General features: G+C 34.6%; 1 protein-coding gene across 1 annotated transcript in view; it reads left to right on the top strand.

The window, feature by feature from the left end:
- Window positions 1-20931, top strand: part of LOC149539484 (uncharacterized) — a 49425-nt gene extending 28494 nt beyond the window's left edge. Inside the window, exons 3-8 of the mRNA XM_089800721.1 lie at window positions 9658-9826; window positions 15542-15630; window positions 18893-19057; window positions 19339-19416; window positions 20067-20170; window positions 20282-20931. Of these exons, the coding sequence (XP_089656847.1) occupies window positions 9658-9826; window positions 15542-15630; window positions 18893-19057; window positions 19339-19416; window positions 20067-20170; window positions 20282-20387 (711 nt within the window). The 3' untranslated portion in view covers window positions 20388-20931. The remainder of the gene's footprint in view (window positions 1-9657; window positions 9827-15541; window positions 15631-18892; window positions 19058-19338; window positions 19417-20066; window positions 20171-20281) is intronic.
- The last annotated feature ends 664 nt before the right edge of the window (window positions 20932-21595 follow it).

The raw sequence follows: 21595 nt of genomic DNA, 5'->3' as shown, positions 1-21595 counted from the left end.
ATTTTATGCAATCAAGTCCATTAGCATCATGATGAAGATAGCATAACTAATTTTGAAGTTGATAAAACTCATCATATGCATTCAGAAGGTGAGACATTTTTTTTGTTCATCATATGAAGTGGAAGTACATCATATATGTGAAGATGAGATGGAATCAATCGGGCATAATGAGGAGAATGTGTTGAAGGGTAGTTCTAAAATTCCTTCAAATTTTCCTATGTGATCAATTTCTTGATAAAAGACAAGTAGTATTTCCTAAACATGAGTTATCTTCAAATTCTTTTTTTGAGGAGAAACAGTATCTACAGTATGAAGATGGGCCAGATTGTGTGCATAGGGATACTCTATTCAGCAAAGGCCATGATACACCTGATGACTTCTATAAGGCTGAACAAAAGTCAGACCATGTTAATAAAGCAATAAATGTTGTCCATGAGAATGATGTATCTAATTCAGCAAGGTTCAAAGTGTTGATTGATAAGAATTGGGTGTTTGATAGAGGAAAGAATCTGTGTTCATTTTGGGGGCCCTGGGGCCGCCCAATTTCACCTTGCATCATGTTAAAGTATGGATGCTCGGTTTGCTCCTCCAAAGATAGCTGAAATCTCATTATGCCCACAAGGGACATATGTCCCCAATAAGATCCACTGATGGAGCCCTAATTTTTGCAAAAAATTGGGCCTCCATTTGTGAAATATTGTTGAGAGATAGTCACTAATGTCAAAAATATATGGTCAAACATATGGTGATCAGTTCTAAAAAATAGGCTATAGGAATGAGGTTCTAAGCATGAAATGATTATGGTAAAGGTCGATATGAACAATTCAAAGTACCAAAAATCATTTAGATATAAGAAGGTATTGTTATGAACATATTGCAGAAAAACAGTGATTTCGTATGAGAAGACACCTCTTTGAAACAAACATGTTTGATAAGCTTGCATACATACAACGGAGGATATTTGACATAAACAAAGAGATTCCATATCACCTTGAAGAAGTGCAGTCTGCTATTAAGGCAGAGATATGGGAGTAAAAACAATCTATGAGCTGAATCAATACCTATGACAGTTTCAACGACTATATGATGACATGGTGGCAATATTCATAAGCCAACTTCATTATTTAAGATTCGATTTTTATCCAAGCTACCATAAAAGGCATCGAGATGGTTGTAGATATACAGAAAAAAAAATTGTAGTAACGAACTTGGATAATGTCTTTCTTCAGGATCTGGGGAATTACAATAGAAGGGATGAATCTATGGAATTATTATAGCATGCCATTTCAATAACATAGGCACATTGGGTAAATGAGGCACAAGAAGAGTGGGAAGACATGGATACTCAAAACTCTTATCGAGAAATTCCAACCATATAAAAGTTTCTAAGGAAATTTACATTTAAAGAAAATACTTTATGGTACAACGACATGTTATACCTATTTAAGATTTCAAGCCTCAAGGTGTCAGCAGAATTGTACGCTGCTCAAGTCAGTGGGCACTTAGGATTCTTGAAGACTTATGATGGAATCAAGCAAGATTTCTGTTGGGATGAGCTCAATGGGGGTATTAAAAAATTTGTACTTTGGGTCTTCTGCAACCCTTATTTGTTCTAAGATTGAAGTGGGATGAAGTCTCCATTAATTTTGTCAAAGGTTTGCCCAAATTTGGAGGACCTCGTGTTTCTTGTGGATTGTCTCACAAAATAATAACATTTTTGTGCTTGTCATACCCTTTTGTAGCAAGCACTATAGCAATAACCATGGTTGAAAAACTTGGATTCAGCAATAACTTGGCTGGCCCAAAATTTTAAAATTTTTTGGGCTTAACAAAAAGCAATAGGAAAATGTAAAAAAGAGCTCAAAAATTCATCAAACATTTGAAAATACGTAATTTTTAAGTTATTTTTATAGATCACACCTACAGACCTTAAACAAGAGAATGCTCTTCTTCTAATCATAAACAAGAATATGACTGGGAAGGCTTTTTTTGTCATTGTTATGACCAAATAAAACAGAGCATTATGGTCCAGATGCTGTAGAGGTAAATGGGGAGTGTCACTTTTGATTATTTCTAACCGCATCTAATTATTACCAGGCCATTGTAGATAAGAGCTGGTGATAGATGGTATTTGATCCTTGGCATCATCATTTGGGTAACAAGAGGTTGTTTAATCTTTTTTATTGTTGTTTGCGTGATATGTGTTATTTCCACTAATTCTCATATACATGATAATTTTTGCAGTCGTCACTGGTGTAAGTTGCTTATGTAGTTGTGCTGGGTTTGGTGATATTAATTATCAAGCTAGAAGAAGATGCTGGCATGACAGGTCATTTTATAAAGGTAAAGAAAGATGATGGTCACAGCTCACGGTTCACTCTCCCATACAATCATCAAGCGTTCACTTCCACATCGGCCTTGAGTTGCATGATCTCTTTTTGCCAATCATAAACCATCATACTATAATGCAAGTAAGATTTTGGCCAAATTTGAATGTCACCACTAAAAGATGGTCTAAGATCATCTCTCTAAAAAATGAGAGAACTTTGTTAGGATTATTTAGACAAAAAACATAACCAATTACACAAAGGAATAAAGCACATATAAGTTGAACAAAAGACAAAGACTTAACATGGTTCACCCAATCCCTGTGCTACATCCACCAACAACTAGTCCAATATTATTATCTTGTCATTCAACCTAATTACAACCTGCAATCCCATGCAACTCAATACCTCTTTAAGAAGCTACTAAATCATCATACCAAAAATTCCCTAACCCTAAGCCATCTTATACAAGACTTAGTTACAAAATTAATGGGGCAAACCCTTGTAGAAAAATCTGGGGGAAACTGTGCCAAAGGAAGTGGGGAAAAATTAGCCTCTGAGTCTGATTAGGCTCCACATAACAACAAACTTGTCGTAAGTCACCAAATGTTACTATCAATTATAAGGAGAAAGACATATAATTGCTTGAGGACAAGAAATCTTGGGGAGGATTGTGATGTCCCCCGTAAGAAATAGAATTCAATAATATATAATTAAATAATAATAAGAAGAATAATTTCATAAAACAGTAATAATAATAAAATAATAAATACATATAAGATAGTGTGATTAGTGTTATTAAAATCTAATCGTTGTTATGAAGAGGATGAGTTAGCAAGAGTTGTGTCCCAACTATTATGAAGGGTTGCAATCCTTTCTAATAGCAAGATATAAGAAGACATTCTCCATCATTCAATTCAGCACAGAATAGGAAAGGAAAATAATTATTTATATATGATATTCAGATTACATTTTAGCAGAGAATAAATTTTATTAAATGGCTGGCGAGTATTGTATGACATCATAGTGAGATGCTTTAAATTATCTATAAATCAATGACGATTTTCAGATTATTATATCTACATTCTATTAGGATCAGAGATGTTTATTTATCCTTATATATATTCAAAATACATTAATTAAACATTAATAACTGGATACAGAAATTATATTTTGACATTACTATTTGATTAATAGAAGGGAAGCCTATGATGTTACCAGGGAGGGGCTTGTATAAATCAAAGCAAATGGATCTTATCCCAAGAGAGGGTAGGGGTCAGTGCTCCATAAGCCTTCATGGTACGGACTTGGACCTATAAACTTTAAAGGAATCCATTGTTGGTTTCTAGGCAACTTGGATAACACCTACATCTTCCATCCTTCGGTTGAAATAGTAATAAGGTTGGATATGAGTGTTACACATAGCTTAAATCTAATAAGATAAATAACTATTCCTATCAGGGAACATCCCAAGTCAAACCCTGATTGAGAAATTTAGGATATTTTAAATAAAGTCCCGACAATGGAGATTACAAGTTCTCTTGAAGTCATAGTAAGTGGTTGTGATCCTCTATTTGCAAGTAATTTTTCGATCGACTTATTTTCACGTTTGGGCACTTAGGTTGCTTGTGCTTTGTTGATTGCTAATTAGAAGATACACTGAGGTGGAATGCTTGGAAGGTTTTCGTTAGTGTTTTAGCAAGAGGTACTTACTTGTCTCAAGGAAAACTTGGCCAATGGCACGGCATAGAATGAAGCTAGGAACCTTTTCTCTTGTTTGGATGCATGTTGAATTGAAGGTGTGTAGAAAGAGGAATTTAATCCAAGTTTTTATTGTAAGTATCAAGTTCAATGCATTTTTAAATTAGGAAGAAGGGGCAGGTCAGAGATTTCACGTTAATATCAAACTAAATATAAGTGTTTTTTAATGTTCCCTCATTTAGAGATAAGTTTCATTTGTACTAGCAATTTATTGTGCTCTAGTAAGATTAAATAAATTTTATCATGCTAATTAGGATTTATTGAAGGTGCAAACCTCAAAACATTAAATGTTTGTTTTATAAAGAGAATCTTGTATACCTTGAGGTGGTGGTGCTATAGTTATTAAGATCAGTTCGCAATAAAGAATGAAGCTCATATGTAAAAATTAGGCTATGTACAAATACATTTAGAATATGGGGATTAGATAACGTGTAAACTCTTGGATACAAATTACATGTATGGTCTAAGTGTTGGTTGAATAGGGGTAGTCTTATGTTTTGGAATTATAATTTGGGCTCAGATATATACTGGATGGTAGTGGAGTTCTCGCCAAGCTTGGTTATTGGCATTCGCCAATAATTAACATTGCAAAATATGTGGGGAGATGTAAAGTGCATTCAGTTTTTAGATAAAGTGAATACGAGCTAAATATAACTCTAATAAACAATATCAAATGAAAAACAGTCTCAAAGCTGTTGCGTGTGGATATCACCAGTCGACATATAATGATTGTAGCTATTGTGCCCATTTCTCAAATATATATTATTCTTTTAAGTTTTTAATTGTCTTAACTAGAGTATGCCATGCACAACATATAGAAATAAATAATAATGCATCATCATTTAAAACCAATAAGTTTAATTAGTGGAAAAATGCACATGATTAGACAACAAAGCGGATGGAAGCCATGAAACAAATAGTTAAGGAGAAGTTAAAGCAACGAGTATTAGGTAGATAGCTTCAATTTGTTGAAAATCTTCACTATTATAGAGCATTTTAATACTTAAAATGATATTAAAATTCTATCACAGAAAGAATCATCATGACAATGACTTTATTGAGCACTACAGATATTGAAAAATTCCCACAAACTTAGATAAACATCGAATGTTTGTATTGTGTTCATTTCCTATATTTAAGTTCGATTGAGTAGATAGATTGAGATTTTCAGCAGGCATAAGGGTTTAGGTTCAAACCCTAGTGGCTAGGGATCCTTATTATTATAAACTATTCAAGGTAAAAAAGATTGCCTTCTTTTGTAATGCCCCGTCTGGAGATCCTTGGAACAAGGATAAAACATGCATTGAATGATTTTTTTAAAAAGATAAGTTACTTAACATCTACCTGAAGTAACCCAGTGCAAGAGTGAAACTTCTAAAACAAGTAATAAGAATAGGGAACACGGCTAAGATCACATGTTCACTTACACCAATGGAAGTTTTACAAACACTCCCAAAGATCCCCAAGCACCAAAGATAGCACAAACCATGAGAATACCCAAATGAACTCCGGATAACATCTACGGATTCAAAGAGGGAATACAGAACTAACAATCCCAAACAAGATATTTTTTTTAAACCCAAAGAACAAGGCCCTAGCATGGTTAAACATACAAGTCCATTTCCAACTAACCATAGCATAATCAAGATTTACAAACAAATAATAACAACAGCCACGCATAGGATGAGGGCTGGAAGTTACAACCACTCATCTACTAAACACCATGCTGGAAGATAAATGCAAAATCCTGAAATTTGGCTAAGTCTGAAATCCTAAAGCCCTGAAATTTCCTAGATTCTTTATCTTAACTTTGAGAGGTTTGAAACCTATCTCAAATGAATTGTCGCATATATTAAAATATATCTTAAGTACTTAAGTAATATATTTTAAACCCCATAGAAAGATTGTTTTGAACTGGAAAGGTGTGAAATGCAACAAGGTGTCCAAAACGAACTTTCAAACTTTCCTTGGCCAAGCCTAGATGCCCCCTGTTTCTTGCGTGTGGAAGTGGATTGGTCTCCAGTCTTGTGCGAGAAAATGCATCAAACCACGTGAGAAGGAATACTTGGCCTAGCCACCAAACTCATAGAACTGGTGTCAAGGCTTGCACAAGGAAGTACAAAGAACCATGCGAAGAAGTGCAAAGAGCCACGCGAAGAACCGTAGAAAGCTATGCGAGGAAACACAGAAAGCCACACGAAGAAACACAGAAAGCCACGCGAAACCTCACACTCTCGTGCGAGGAATCACAACAAGAAGCAAGGAAAACTAAAGATGAAGAGGAAAAGTAAAGCTATTCCTCCACACCGGGGAGTATTGGATCCACAAATTGAGGCTTAGACACTCGAACACCATAGCAGAAAGACAGAAACTACATCTAACCACTTGAAAACATAACAGTAAAGGAAATGTACAGAAAGCAACATCGCAATGAAAGAACATAACAAAACTCATGCGCGGTTTCTACCAACCGCAATAGCATCATGAGATCTCGAAGGTCCTAGCCATCCCTTACGCGTAACATCCAAAACTGCCAACTAGATAGTCGAAGCTGTCTTATGAGAACGTCAGTACTAAAACATAATACATCATAAGGATAGGAAATCTAACATGCTAAACCAATAAGCAATAGATACTCCAACTAAGAAAATCACATCCTCTAATCATATGTTAAACATCGTAATATAGGAATGCGTCAAATAAACTAACATCATCTAAACATGATATCCAAGCACTCTAATGAAAGCATAAATCACAAGGAAGCATACTTTGGAATCCCGAATATACCAAGTGAACATCAAGCACCGGTTGCACTGGAATAATAGACCGTCTCTGTACACCGGTCCCCAACAGTGGTATAGGTAACTACACCTCCCACTCACGTGAAACTCGTAGGTCCACTCTCGCTGTGCTGATGGAGATAATAATCCAACCACAAGCACACATAAAGTAAACATCCACGACGAACACTCACGCGAAATTGTAAAGATGACTGAAACCAAGATCATGAGACAATGCAAGAACAACAGGTCCTGGTCAAACGCTTTATGGGTCACTATGTAGGGACTCGATGGAGGGTGAGTCGCTTGGCATCAAGTAGCCCAAGCTAGAATCAGGCGTGGAACGAATCCCTCAGGAAACCATCACACCCACGTGGAACAAACCCCTCAAGAAACCATCACATCATACCTTCGGAAAACCTATGCATGCATTTATTTATCTGAATTAAGTTTTATTACCCATTAATTTATATAATTATCACTTATTTAAAAACTTCTTCACGCCAACTAGGAAAATAGTCACCAAGGTTGCGAGAGAGGCCCCTCCATTGTCTACCCTACATACTCATGCTCATCACATGATTAGTGCTTGTAGGCATGCATATTCCCAACCCAACCCCAAATGAACATACTCAACTGAAATACAAACGGGAGATCGGGCCTCACAAGTCACCTGACAAATGCACGTGCACATGCTCATGTGTGGTGCACCACCATCACGAAAATCATAACACAAGGGCTGGATGAGAACACAAGCAAAAAATAACTGTCAATCGAATACAAGCTCGGGAGAATGCATCCCAATGCAACATAAAAGTGCAACAATGGTCTAATTGACATCCTACGGATGATCCAGCTCCACAACCAATATCATGCCAAGAAAACCTAAGAAAACTGGGCGACACACAAATCGAGGTAAAACATTAAAACATTAAAACTTTAAAATAAAAATCCATTTGGTCGACGAAAATCCAATAAAATTCTGATTTGGACACCGTATGCAAAAACGGCCAGTATAATGGTGCAAAACCCCAAACCCATCCCAAAAACAGGGAAAACGTTCATACCTGTCCAATTGGGTAGAACTAGCAATTAGAAACGGTGGGGGGGGGGGGGGACACTAGTTCTCAGCCTCCTAACATACAACTACCAGAAACAGAAGTAGAAATGGAGCTGAAATACAAAAACGGGAGAGCCCTATCTGATAGCCAAAAGGGCAGAAACATGAATCAACACAATAAAACAAACAATTCGCAAAAGCTGTCGAAAGTCATGGCAAAACAAGGTCTATCTGAGCTGGATCCAACGAGACTGACCTCACGAAGATCCCACGCACGTAGCTCTCACAACGAACATAAACATAATCCTCTAGAAGAGGATTTTGGAAAAAGCTCTCAAATTCTTAATTTCCAAAAGTGAGAAGTGAGGAATTAATTTCGTCTTTGGATACTTATTCACTTTTCGAGTGAATAATCAATTAGGGTGGATAACCAAAAAGACTAGCTAAACTTGGAATCAACCCAAACGAAAATAGGGTATTCCAAGTACTTGGAATTCATCTATGGCAAAGCTGCCAGAAATTAAAATCAACAAAAAATAAAGCCCGAAAACCCAAAATCACAGAATTTCCTAAACAACTTTTGCGACAAATGGGAACCTCTAAATGCACAGACACGTTCACAGGTGTAGTCACATAATGCAAATGAGTCTGAATTTAATCAAATCACTGGAAGGTTTAATTTAAACATTTAAATAAGATACGTCGACCATACATGGATGTCATTGGTAAATATGAATAGCTGAATCACTAACTTTGTGTGCCACTGCTAGGGATATAAATCCTGCACACTAAAACACATGATCAAGTGCAATTGCATATAATAACATAGCAGAAGCAATAAATGCATTAAATAACCTAATTTTACCATTTATTCAATTATACTGAAATAATCCATTTACATCACTCATGTTTGCATAAAGCATAACAAAGTAAGAATGAAGTAAACCACCATAGCATCAAATCCAACATATAACCAAGTCCAAGATATGTCAAAATATCGGATAGTCAAATATCATCATAAAACATACTCTCATCTCAAAAGGGCATCATCATGCTAATATGATCAACTGAACAACATAGAAATCTAACATCTATGAAACTGAAATCAAAGTATAACATCCGACTCTCAGGTCATCTCAAATGTACAAATAACATGAGTAACAAGCATCTCTCGGATCAAAATATAACAAGGTACAGACTGCAAACACGAGAGGCACTACATCTTTACTTAATACAAAATAAAAACTTCATTGAGTTGAGTCTTGTGGCTTCAATTCGGTTAAAACTAAGATGGGCCTCTTTTATGATACAGACCTAGGCCTTAATTAGTGACATTAAATAAGGTAGTTTTGATCTATTCTTTTCTTGGTACAAAATTCAGCATTAATCATTAACTTCATTTTCTGCTACAAAAAGTCATCTCTTATTACCATTCCTTTTTGATGACTATATTCTAATTTCTCATTAAAGAATTTGAATGCTTCATGTGTGAGAGCTATTATCATCATCTTGGATAATAATGTTTGCAGCAATCTTTTATCAGCTTTACCACAAAGTATCTTTTATTCCATGATGTTGCATCTCTATGTTTATTTTATAATTATCATTGTGTTAGTTCCCCAAGGTTACTGACTTCTTTGGTTAATTTAAAACAGAATATTTACTCTTTCTGTTTTGTCTCCAACTTAATGTAATAATGCACTGACAATGCTATCCGCTTACATTGTAGGGTGAACGAAAGATTTCAGTTCTTATCGGCATCATATTGGTTTTTGTCGTCCATGTGGTCGGAATATATTGGTGGTACAGGAATGTTGATCTGCTGTATCCGTTAGTCATGCTTCCTCCCAAAAAAATACCACCATTCTGGCATGCAATGTTTATCATTGTGGTAAATGGTAATACTTCATCTGTGTGCAACTATTTTAAATTAAAAAAAATGCCTGTTACTGCTGTTTTTTTGGTAATCTAGTTTATAATTTTCAGAAACTTCAACTTAAGAATTAGTCATGGATGTGTTTTATGTATTTTGCTTGATGATTGGGATTGGATGCTTTATCTAAAATCATGCTTTTGATCACCATGTATCGATGTTTTGCATTGTGTGATTGAGAATATAGAATAAAAGATTTGGAATGAGTGTCCTCATGTGTCAAGAGAAGAAACAATTTTGATGCTTACAATGAAATTAAGAGACTTTGGCAATAGTCAAAGCAGCTTATGGAACCAGTTAAATTGAAGATAACTGTAGTATTGAGTAGTCAAAATTGAAGATAGCAGTAGTATTGTATAGTCAAGTACAAAATCATATTTAAATTCAGGATAACTATAGTACAGTGCGTTAAAGTACAGATATTTGAGTTCTTTGCTGTAGGAATTTCATACAAATGCTCAATTTGTTGAATAAATGTTATTAGCGAGTGATGTATTTGATCTGTGATCAGTCTCTGAATTGTGTTCTACGAATCTTTATGAAGTTTAAGAATCCACTTCTTTCTATCCTTGTATTTTTCGTTAGGTCGGAGGTATATGATATTTGTAGCTGTTTCTTTGCCACTGCGCCTTCAAAGATTTTAGGACATCTTGACTATGCATGTAGTTGGTGTTTTTGTGTTTCTTAAAAATTGCCTATTGGTAATTCAATGGACATGATTATATTCGTAATCTGACTGTGCATGTAGTTGGTGTTTTTTGTGTTTCTTAAAATTTGCCTATTGGTAATTCAATGGCCATGATTATATTCGTAATTTTGTAATGTGGATCTATGGTCAAATTCTAAGCACATTTTGTCTATGGATTCTGAGGTTGGAGGCTTTCAGTTTCTAAACTCAGAATTGCATAAGTGAATTCAGCAAAAAAATTGTTTTTAACCTTTTTCATATTGAAATCTGCATTTATTTTTTCTAAGTACATTAATTCCTATTGTAATGATAATGTTTGAGAAAAATGGATATGTTGAAACAAAGAAAAAATTAGAAATATGTATTATTTCAAAAATCTGAGAGAGGAGAAACCACAAACAGAAAAGACTTGCTAGCTTCTGTTGCTCTTTGGAGCTAGAAAAACGGTTCTATAGGTAGTGAAGTATTGATGTATTATGGATAAAAGATTTTTTATTTTTATTTTAGAACAACAAACATTGCGAAACATGATATTTGTGAGCTCAAGAATTTCTTGAAATCATCTAAAGCCTGAATTTTCTGAAGCATAATGTTTGCAGAGAACGGCCATTACAATTGAGAAAAACTTCCGCTGATGATCTATAACCAGCCTGGATGTTTCAGTGCATAATTCATGAACATGGATTGACTTTTTGAACTGTTCCCAAACTATGTGTGCACGCATTTATTAGAACCATATTAGCATTAGTTGGTTCTAGGATTTATTTGAGAGTTTAATCTATAATAATTCAATTACATGGGATTTAATTTGGAAAAACACAGGATACTCTGGAAAAAAAGGGATAAAATTCAGTTTTTGTAATTAAAGCTAAGGAAAGACCACCTTTCCATCCAGCATTCAAATACAAAGTATTTTCTTTATATAACTAGAGCAAGCAGTATCTGAGTTGGTACCCTCAGCTGGGTCAAGGGGCACCTGGGACCTTTTGATGAGAGCTAAGCATAATCTATTTAATGCTCTATTTTAATCTATCTTACACACTTTCCTACATACTTCTCCATCCCATTTTTATCCCATTTCATTCCATTTTACCATTATAACGTTGCATATAGTTTAATATAATTAAGTACTATTTAATATTGTTTTGGGATTAAAACATGGAAAATTCATTGTTGATCATGTTTTACTAATCTTTAATATTGCAGCATGCTGATTTGTAGCACAGATCTTCCTGTCACCTACAGATCTTCCTGTAGCTATTTCAGAAATACAAAGTTTCATTTACTTTGAAATGTATTGCTTGCTATATCTTATTAGAATTCATTATTTTCTCAACAATTTAAAGCATTATTCCTTCCAAGAGTATTGACCAAGGAGTATGTTGAGAAAGAACTTAGCCGGAAAATTAGCAAGTAAAAATAAGGATAGGCAGTTTTGCATTTCCTTTTGCGAACAGATATGGACGAATCTCAAAAATCCGAGACATGAGTATTGTCCAGAATGTGCCCAATTACAATCTCACGTGGCAGAATCTTCAAAAAATGCATGATGGAAAAGTTAGAGGTCGTTTTTAAAACGTGATTTTTCTATTACGGGTTTGGATTTCGATTTTCAAAGTCTATTCTATCTTTGTTGCTGTTATGACCATCTTACCAGCTCAACTTCTCCAGCTCAGCTGAATTCTTATGTGGACAGCAATGAATCCAACCAAGCATGAAAGGTTATTGCTGCTAAGAAGACAACGATGCTTGTTGAAAATTGGTTGAAGACAATGGTGCTTGTTGGAAATATTAAAAAAAACATTATCTATTCTTGGTATGAAATATCGTTCTGTGATATTCATTGCATAACCACTCATTTTCAGATTACATCTCTTTTTTTTCATTGGGAGATGGATATTGAGGAGAAATGTATTGATCTATTGTTATAACAGCAAGCATTTTGGCCTATAATGTATGGCCAAGGTTTATGTAAGTTATTAACAGTAGGTCTAAACTTGTACATTTGTTATTTGCTGCATGTATATAAGCATCTATATGCAGATTGAAATATATCATTATTCTCCTTTTGTAAAAGTTGAGGAATAAAACAATGATTCTGCTGATCAGCCCAACGTAAAACAGTATAGTTTATTCACTCACCTTGCAGACCAGAGAAAGGGCCTGCTCTTGGAATGTCTGGTGAGGTTGTTAATGTTGTAAATCATTTTATATTTCACACTGTTGATTTCTGTAGCTTGAGTTTGGTATGTTTGATTTGTTATAGAATAAGGATTCATTTTAAATTAATAGTTAGTTCATAGTAATAGGTTTGCAATCAGATTAATATCATAGTTGAGTAAGATAGCTTATAAAATTATCATTCATTTAATAGTAAGCAGATTATTAATAACTCTTTTCATGTTTTGAAGTTGATATCATACTTTCATAGAGTCAAAATATTAGAGCTATATCAGATTTATATTAGTAAATTACTGTATTAGATTATTTATAGTGTTGGTATTATTTTTGTTCATTTCTATTTCTAATGTTCTTGTCGCCAGGAAGTGACAGTTCCTGTCGCTAGGATTTCTTTGATTTTTTTTATAGATTCAGTTGTGTGTGTTGTAGATGCATTCATAAACCCTCATCTCACAACTATCATCCCTTGATAGCATATTGCTCGGACACCTTTCACAAGCTTACGCTCTCGGATTGACACGTATAGACTAGCCGAACTTCGTCATAAATTGTTAATTCTTTTGTTATTATTTGCCCCAGTGTTGGCCTATCACCTTTAACATGGCATTTTCATAATTTTAGCACTTTTAGCCAAAGATCCAAATTCTTAAAAGCATGGGTGTTAAGGCCATAAGGCAGTGAGTAGGTTTTACTTCTAAACATATGGAATAAAAAGGATATTTGCTGAGGAACGATTGCCTAAATTGATCTAATGTTTGGGTGCTCTGGCAAAAATCCAAATCCGTCTGGAAAACTTGAAGTCTTCAATGTAAAATGAATGTTTTTGACTGAAAATTAATAAAATCAAGCATTTTATAGGGAAATTAAAAAAAATCTATTTTCTATGCTCTCTCATGTTCCTGGGATGGGGGCAGTAGGGGACAGGTGGAATGCATGTTGCTGACCCTTTTTTGTAAGGCCATTTTTTAGTGATGACAAGGCATGCATGTCAAAATAAGTAGGGAATAGTTTAAAATACAAGGTGATTTTGTCTTATATGATAACAATGATCAGGCATTCATCGTAGACAATCTAGAACTTTTTGTGGGCAGAGGTAGTTGATCCATTTTGCTGACAGTTTTTTGTAAGGCCATTTTTTAGGGATGACAAGGCATGCATGTCAAAATAAATAGGGAATAGTTTAAAATACAAGGTGATTTTATCTTATATGATAACAGTGATCAGGCATTCATCATAGACAATCTAGAACCTTTGCAGGCAGGGGTAGTTGAATAAGAATTATGATGTTCTTTATGTATGTCTGTATAGAAGTTTTTAAAGACATGCCTTATTTGTGTATATTCAAGTGGGGTTTATTATTGAAGTTTTATGAAGTCTTCAAGATTGCACGTTCTGTTGTCAAACTCAACTAGGATTCTAAATTACTGATAGATGGGATTGTGCCAGTTTGATCTCAACTGTGAGAATAATAGATGGTATTGTTCTATTAGTTGTCTGAGGGCAATTCAAATATTTTTCACATTATGAAAGTTTTGTTTTCTGCTGACTATGACTTAACCTGTTTTCAGCCGCATAATTACTATAGCACCAACTTTGTTTGTGGCAGTCCATGCATATTGTACAAGCTGTCCAATGTATGAAACAAGATAATCCTTGGTTGAATTCAACTGTGAAGAAGTTACCTACAACGGGGGATATATATTTTGTAGATATATAATTCTTGAAGTTACCATTTTCATAGTTATTTATAAATCTTAGATGGGCATGTATGTTATAAAACAAACAGGCATAGAAAGGTTGTGGCTTCTTTTTGAAAGGTAACTGAAATGTGTTTGGGTACGTTAGGGGAAGGCTAGCCATTCCCTAATGTACACAAGTGCCCCCTAAAAATGCTTGTGCTTACTGGGGATGTTTCCAGTTTTGTTTAATAAATAGGGAATGAGGTGGGAAAGTTTCCTACCCTGTACCTCTGTCCCTAAAATATTGGTTATAGTGGACAGGGTCATGTTTGGCAGGGGAAGCATCCCCAAGGCAAATATTTTGTTTGTGATTAACTCGGCATTTGCAATCATGCTGGCAATCAGAAGAAAATGCAGTGCTTGCCCACAGGCAGAACCCACATATAATTGCTATTTTTATTGTTTGTACTTCTGTTTCTGGGACAATATCGAAAGTCTGCAAATTGATTCTTTGACAGCTCTATAGCTAGTTTGCATATGCTCAAATACATGGATACAACTCAACACAGCACCTAACCGAAACCGGTTGACTAAATGGGATGGGCATCTAGTCCAATTCAAATCTCCGTGTATTAAATTGATCACTCAAGGATGGTGTATGTGTAGCAACTTCAACAAGAAAGTCTCAAACAAGACACCCACCCACGAAAGAACATTTTGAATGCAAACATTCACTCAGGAGCTACATATGTTTTGCTCATTTCTTCCTCTTCCTCTTTCATCTTGGCCAATAATTGAGAACAGTTCAAGCTTCGCTAGCAAAATTTTAATGATTGGATCAGCTAAAAGATGTCCCACATTTTAACAATTTTGTTTCTTTTCAAATCCCACATTAACTATTTTGTTATCCTTTCCATTCGTATCATGCTATTTTTGGTTTGCATAAACTACAAATTCTTACAACACACCATATCAACAATGCATGCTTATATCATCAATACAGCATTTTGTTTTGGTCCATTGTACTGATTTTGATCTTCACTTGTTTTCTTTCTTTAATGCAATGTTTAAATTAATTGTTTCATTTTTCAATTCTTGCAAATAACCTATGAACCTTTACTGATTTTTATAGATACAATGGTGCGGCAAGCTGCAATGGTTGTAAAGTGTGGCCTTTTAATCTACTATAAAAATAGCAGAGGTCGTAATTATCGTAAGCAGGTAATGTATATATGTATATATTTTAATTGTTCATTTTCTTGCCACTATCTGAAAAGGATTGGGATATTGTTATAGGGACAAATTTTAGGTGTTAGCTGGAGAGTGGAGTCTATTGTGGCTATTTGGAGCTCATATGCATATTTTAACTTCTCTCATCTGTGTAAAAATCAATTTTTTTTTATCTCAAGTTCTTTTCTCTAAGATGGTTAATTCTTGGAAATTGGAACCTTTAATAAGAGTGCAGTACGTTGAAATTTTTATCATATAAATTATCAAATTTTTTTTTTCAGTTACCAAATTTGAAGATAATTACATTTTCTGGTAGTCAAACTACTTATATTTTAAATTTGCATAAAAAGACTCAACAGAAGCTATTGATGCTCATTTGGCTCTTAATGTCATATACACATCATGTACCATCATATAATGGAAGTTTTGTTGTAAGCTGTTCATGTAAACAAGTTAAAAACTAATGTTAACTATACCATACATACAAATTGTGTATGGTGTAATTGAATGTCCAAAATTGAATTTTGATACATTATAGCAGAGGTCATAATAAAAAAATTATGAACGCTTGAATCCTTTTTGGAAATCTAAACCTGAGAGCATACAATGTATATGGCACTTGGAGAGTTAGCTTCACTTAGTTTCATTAGTGGCCGTGAGTTGTGTCCTTGCTTCTAATCAGCAATACTATCTTGTCTGTTATTGCTTTTGTATGGAAAAAGGAATGCCAAGCAGTTGATGTACATTATTTGGCTTGTAAATGCATTTTAGCTCAACAGGAGTTTATTTGAGGAACAAGTCCCAGTTCTGGTGGAAAAGTACTGGAATCATGTGACAAATTCTAGCAGGCAAGTGCTGTCAATTTGTCTTTTAGCTGTATATGATTTTCTGCCAACGTTGCATTCTCTACTTGCTACTCCATCAGAGAAAGCTTGATCTCAGTCACAGGCAGCTCATTGGAAACCTTGAACATTTAAATTTCTTCTTAAGAGGTGCAGGTGATACAATGGCATCCCCAATTTTATCACAAACCAAGGGGACAACCACCTGCACTGTCATCAGCTACCTAGATTCTAGGTTCTCTCTACTTTACGGGGGATGGCTCGATCTTAGTTACAAGCAGCTAATTTGAAGCCTTTCACATTTTTTGTCATTTTAAAGGCGCAACTGCAGACGTAGAGGATGCTCTCACTTCTTTGGGATGTCACGGCAGCCACAATTTCAGAAAAAAAAGATGTGCATAGATGTCTTAGTTTTCTTAAATATAGAAATTGGACTTTTTCTTTTTCTTTTTGTAAGGATGTCTTGTCCTATTCCACCATCAGAATATCCTGGACATCTGTGACCAGCGTCTAGGATGTGGGAGAATCATCTTTAGGGAACACTACAAACTACCATACACTTCTACAGTGCATATTTTGGTAGATGAAATATGGAGAATATATTTATTTTAGACTTTAGTAAGACAATCTCTAGTTATATCATTAACTTATAAAAGATGACACATTTGATTTCTTTACTAATTCTAACATTTAGAATTTGCACCAACTCCTCAGATTACACGATTCATTGATTGGATCAGATAAGGAATGCAGAAGTCTACTCTTCTGTAATTTGCACTCATCTCACCTTAGATTGAAGGCCCTTCCTTTCATTTTTTGAGTATATCTCACAAAGCTGCAGTATGCATGAGACTGTCTTAGTTTTGGAGTTATAACTTTATCCACAGTAGGGGATTGACTGAGGTAATCGAGTGAGGTAGGAGGGATTTTAAGAAGAGATTGGTAGTAGGTACAACACCTGAAAGATTTGATCCTCCAGAGGTTTTCAATCCATTCTGTTTCTACCAGCCCTTGTTCATTGGCCATATACACGACTGTGATGTAGATACTTTTTTGTTTGGAAAATCTTCTGGATATAACCTGAAGCATAGGTTTAATTCTCTTTACCCCTTGATTCTGTTGAGCGTAAGTTACTACAAATGTCAAGACTCAAGAACAATCGTAATAACATTCCAAGGAAATATGCTAATAAATATCTTCTTGTCACATTGTTTCAAAAAGAGGACACAATAGGTCACACTATGAAACTTGTGTATTGCCAGAGAATCTTTCTGACCTGCGGGTCCTTTCTCTTATGGTTAGATGTTGAGCAATAACCTTTTTCCGCAATGGATGCCTACATAAAATATGTAACAAAATTGAAACTCTGTTCATCATTTCCACCAAAAATGTAATGGGAAGCTTGAATGCATATCTAGTCTATTAATATTTGGAAGTCCCTTTGGTTGTGTTTGAGAGAGAACAATCGTTTTAGGATTATTTTGAGGCTTGCCTCTGATAGATAGGAAACTCTTGTACTTGGCAAATATAAAGAAAACAGTGATGTAATAAAAATCCAAGATGAACTGATGATAACTGATATTTGACGCAATATCAACAATATACATCTTTATGAGGATTAAGATCCCCAAGTTTTGCTCTGTGTTTCATATTTTTTTATGTGTGGCTGTTTCATCAGTGCTCATATGAAAAGCATATCAAGGCGAACTGATTTATATTTCAAATTGGTTTTGAAATTTTGCAAAGAGTTCTCTGATTTGCAAACACTAAAGACTGAATAATTCTGCTTTACTTTCTCTTACAATTTCCACATTTTTTTTGTGAATTTTCCTCCTTGTTCACTCATTATTAGAGTACAGAAGTAAAATGAACTCCACTAGAAAGGGGAAATGGTAATTGTTTTAGGCCCCGTTTGATGAGTGGAATAGGAATACGTATTCTGGAATACGTATTCCAAAAATGACGAATTCCTTGTTTGGATGCACCAAAACGGGATTGGAATACGAAGCAAAAATGGAATACGTATTCCATTTTTGGCCCAAAAATGGGGTTTTGCAATTCCACCAAAATAGGTGGTATTGGAATACGTATTCCTATTCCATTTTTTTTAATTTTAGAAAACATAAATTTTCGGGTCCGCGAATTCCCATCAAATATTGGCTGAACCAAACGGAGAACAGGAATACGTTCTATTCCGGAATACGTATTCCAGAATACGTATTCCTATTCCGCTCACCAAACGGGGCCTTAGAGTTATTCTTTTTGTTAATTTCTGGTATTATATATTAATATAAGTTCACAAACACACATTTTGCATGCACAGCTGCATTTCTAATTTATATGGCTTGTTCGCTATGAGATGTTTTTGTTATTTATTTTTTTAATGATATTACCTATTTCTTTTTTGACAGGGTCAGATGTTGACTCTGGTTGAATACATTCTACTGCTCTACAGAGCATTACTTCCTACTCCTGTCTGGTACCGTTTTTTCTTGAACAAAGATTATGGTAGCCTATTTTCATCTCTCACGACAGGATTATATCTTACATTTAAACTCACATCAATTGTAGAGAAGGTAAAGGTCTTTAATTGTGAAGTCAGTATTTTTAATTATTTTTAAATTTGCACTTCTCATGCACCCCTAAGGTTGGAGCGTAGCACCTCTTATCAATATTTTATACACGATCTTGTTATATGGCTAGATAAATTGCTAAATTGATCACGTGCCCTGAAAGTGTAAAAGCATATATGTGTTGCTTATTAATGTCTGGTAGTTGGTTGCAGTAATTTTGTCACTAAATTTAAGATTGAACAGCATCTTCTAAGTTATTTTGCTTGAATGTGGTTTGTATTTAGGTTCAATCATTCTTTGCTGCATTGAAAGCATTGTCTCGCAAAGAAGTTCAGTATGGGTCATATGCTAGTATGGAGGAGGTAAGGATGTTTGTGGGTTTTAGCATAATTTGTTCACGAGTTGTTTCTGGTATGGATGCTATGAATATTTGCCACATTATACAGTCATTTTCAATTTGACGCTGCATATTTAGTAGTCTTTTTATACTTCAATAATGCAATGCCTTGTTTAGATGATTACTGACAGTATGATTTATTTAATTTTTAATATGCTAAATAGGAGGGGAATACAACTCAGAGATGCATTCTTTCATACTCAAATAATTGTATTTTAAAAGATGCAGTTTTGCTAGCCACATATGAATTTTGTTGACTCATATAAGGCTATAAGAATATTCTTCATTTTTTTGGGAACTGGTTCTTGAGAATTATATGTGCAGAGAGTAAATTGGGGGGCTTTGGTATCTCATTTTTTTGAAACAATCAATTGTGGGTAGCTTTTCTCATGACAAGGTATAGTAAAGTTCTATAAATTTATTTTTTTGATATTTTTCAATTGTTTTCTTGAGTTTTTTGAGAGTGAAAAATAAATAATTTCTGAAAAAAGTAGCAAATTAAAAGATCGCATTCCTTGTTTTTGGCATTGTGGGTGTTGAATTGCTACTGTATCAACCGTGGCATTAATATTGGTTTTCCTTCTACATTTACCGACTGATGATTCTTCTCTGCAGGTTCTTGCAGCTGGAGACTTGTGTGCAATCTGCCAGGAGAAAATGCATGCTCCGATATTACTTCGTTGTAAACATATATTTTGCGAGGAATGTGTGTCAGAATGGTAGTTCCCTCCTCTCTGCACATGTATTTCTCAATTAGTATTATTAAGGCGCTTCAATGCCAAAGAAGGAAGCATTTGTTTATTTTTATTGATTTTTAAAATTCCATCCAGGTTTGAAAGGGAGAGGACATGCCCATTGTGTCGAGCTTTGGTAAAGCCAGCGGATTTGAGATCCTTTGGGGATGGCTCTACAAGCCTTTTCTTCCAGCTTTTTTGATGTTGTAGCAAGGGGAGCAACACTAAGTTATTCAACTTGAAACTGTGGATAATTCGAAAGAGCGCCACATCGTCTGAGAAGGGGGCATCGATATTGGCATCGATATTGTGCTTATGCATCAGAAACCTGTTTCTGTTTCTAACATTTCAGATGCCAGAGAATGTTACTTAGTATATCATTCAATTTCAGTTGTTTTTATTGAGTCATTTGGGATGTTTATATCTGCAATCAGTCATCAATGCCATTTTCTAATGTTAATTTGTATCCGGAATTTCCCTTTTGTGAGAAATTATTTCTTAAATGATGTATAATGGAGTCCGTTGATAAAGTTGCTCGAGTACATGTTACCAGTAACTATTAAGCTGAAGATGTCTAATTTGAATTTGGTCTTTTGACATGGATTCAGATCATGATCCTCCCAGATCAATTCTAGTAAATATGTCCAAAATTTACATGCAAGATATGCAATTTGCATTTCATTTGGCACTTGCATCATTACATTTTTTAAACGCCTGGCAGAAAATTGATAATTATTTTACTACTATTTTGGGTGCAATTTATTGAGGGAACACATTATTGAAGAAATGTGGACCGGTGGCAACTCCCAACCTATAATGACCAAGAAAAGAGAACTTCCAAGAGCTTGTAAAACATTATTATTATGCCTTGATTTTGTCAAATTAAGGTGGTTCTTAGGGAATAAAACATATGCTAAGATTTGATTCATATTTATGAAAGGGAAAAACCAGGGAAAAGAAATAGACGATGATAGATTATATGTTTATAGTAATCTGGGGTGGCGAGATTCTATTTCTTAAAATCATTCCGCTTGCTACTTCAAACCTTGGCACTGCAACCTATTTGACTAATACGTGTTTGAAAATCTTAGAGCTTAATCTTGAAATTTACTCGTCTAACACATGCATGTTTTAGTACATGCAATTTCTATATTTAAGGCTTAAAACGCTATATGGAGAACAAAATTCTAATATTACAGGAAGATAAAATATAACAGAAAAGCCTTGTTTTTTAATAAGATAATAGAATTATCAAATTTAAAACAAGTAGAATATTGATCAATTCTAGCTTTTTACAAAAAGTGGATCATAATAATTCTTTCTCGCTTAGAGCTGAATGCAGCATGAAGCCTAAGATAAACAATTTTACATGGTATTTTTATACTGTTATTTTGTTAATGCATTGTATGA

The sequence above is a fragment of the Cupressus sempervirens genome, chromosome 9 (assembly GCF_028749045.1).
Source record: "Cupressus sempervirens isolate cs-2001-9-10 chromosome 9, ASM2874904v1, whole genome shotgun sequence".
Lineage (NCBI taxonomy): Eukaryota > Viridiplantae > Streptophyta > Pinopsida > Cupressales > Cupressaceae > Cupressus > Cupressus sempervirens.
The sequence above is the reverse complement of the archived record's forward strand: the minus strand, read 5'-3'. Positions and strand labels throughout refer to the sequence as shown.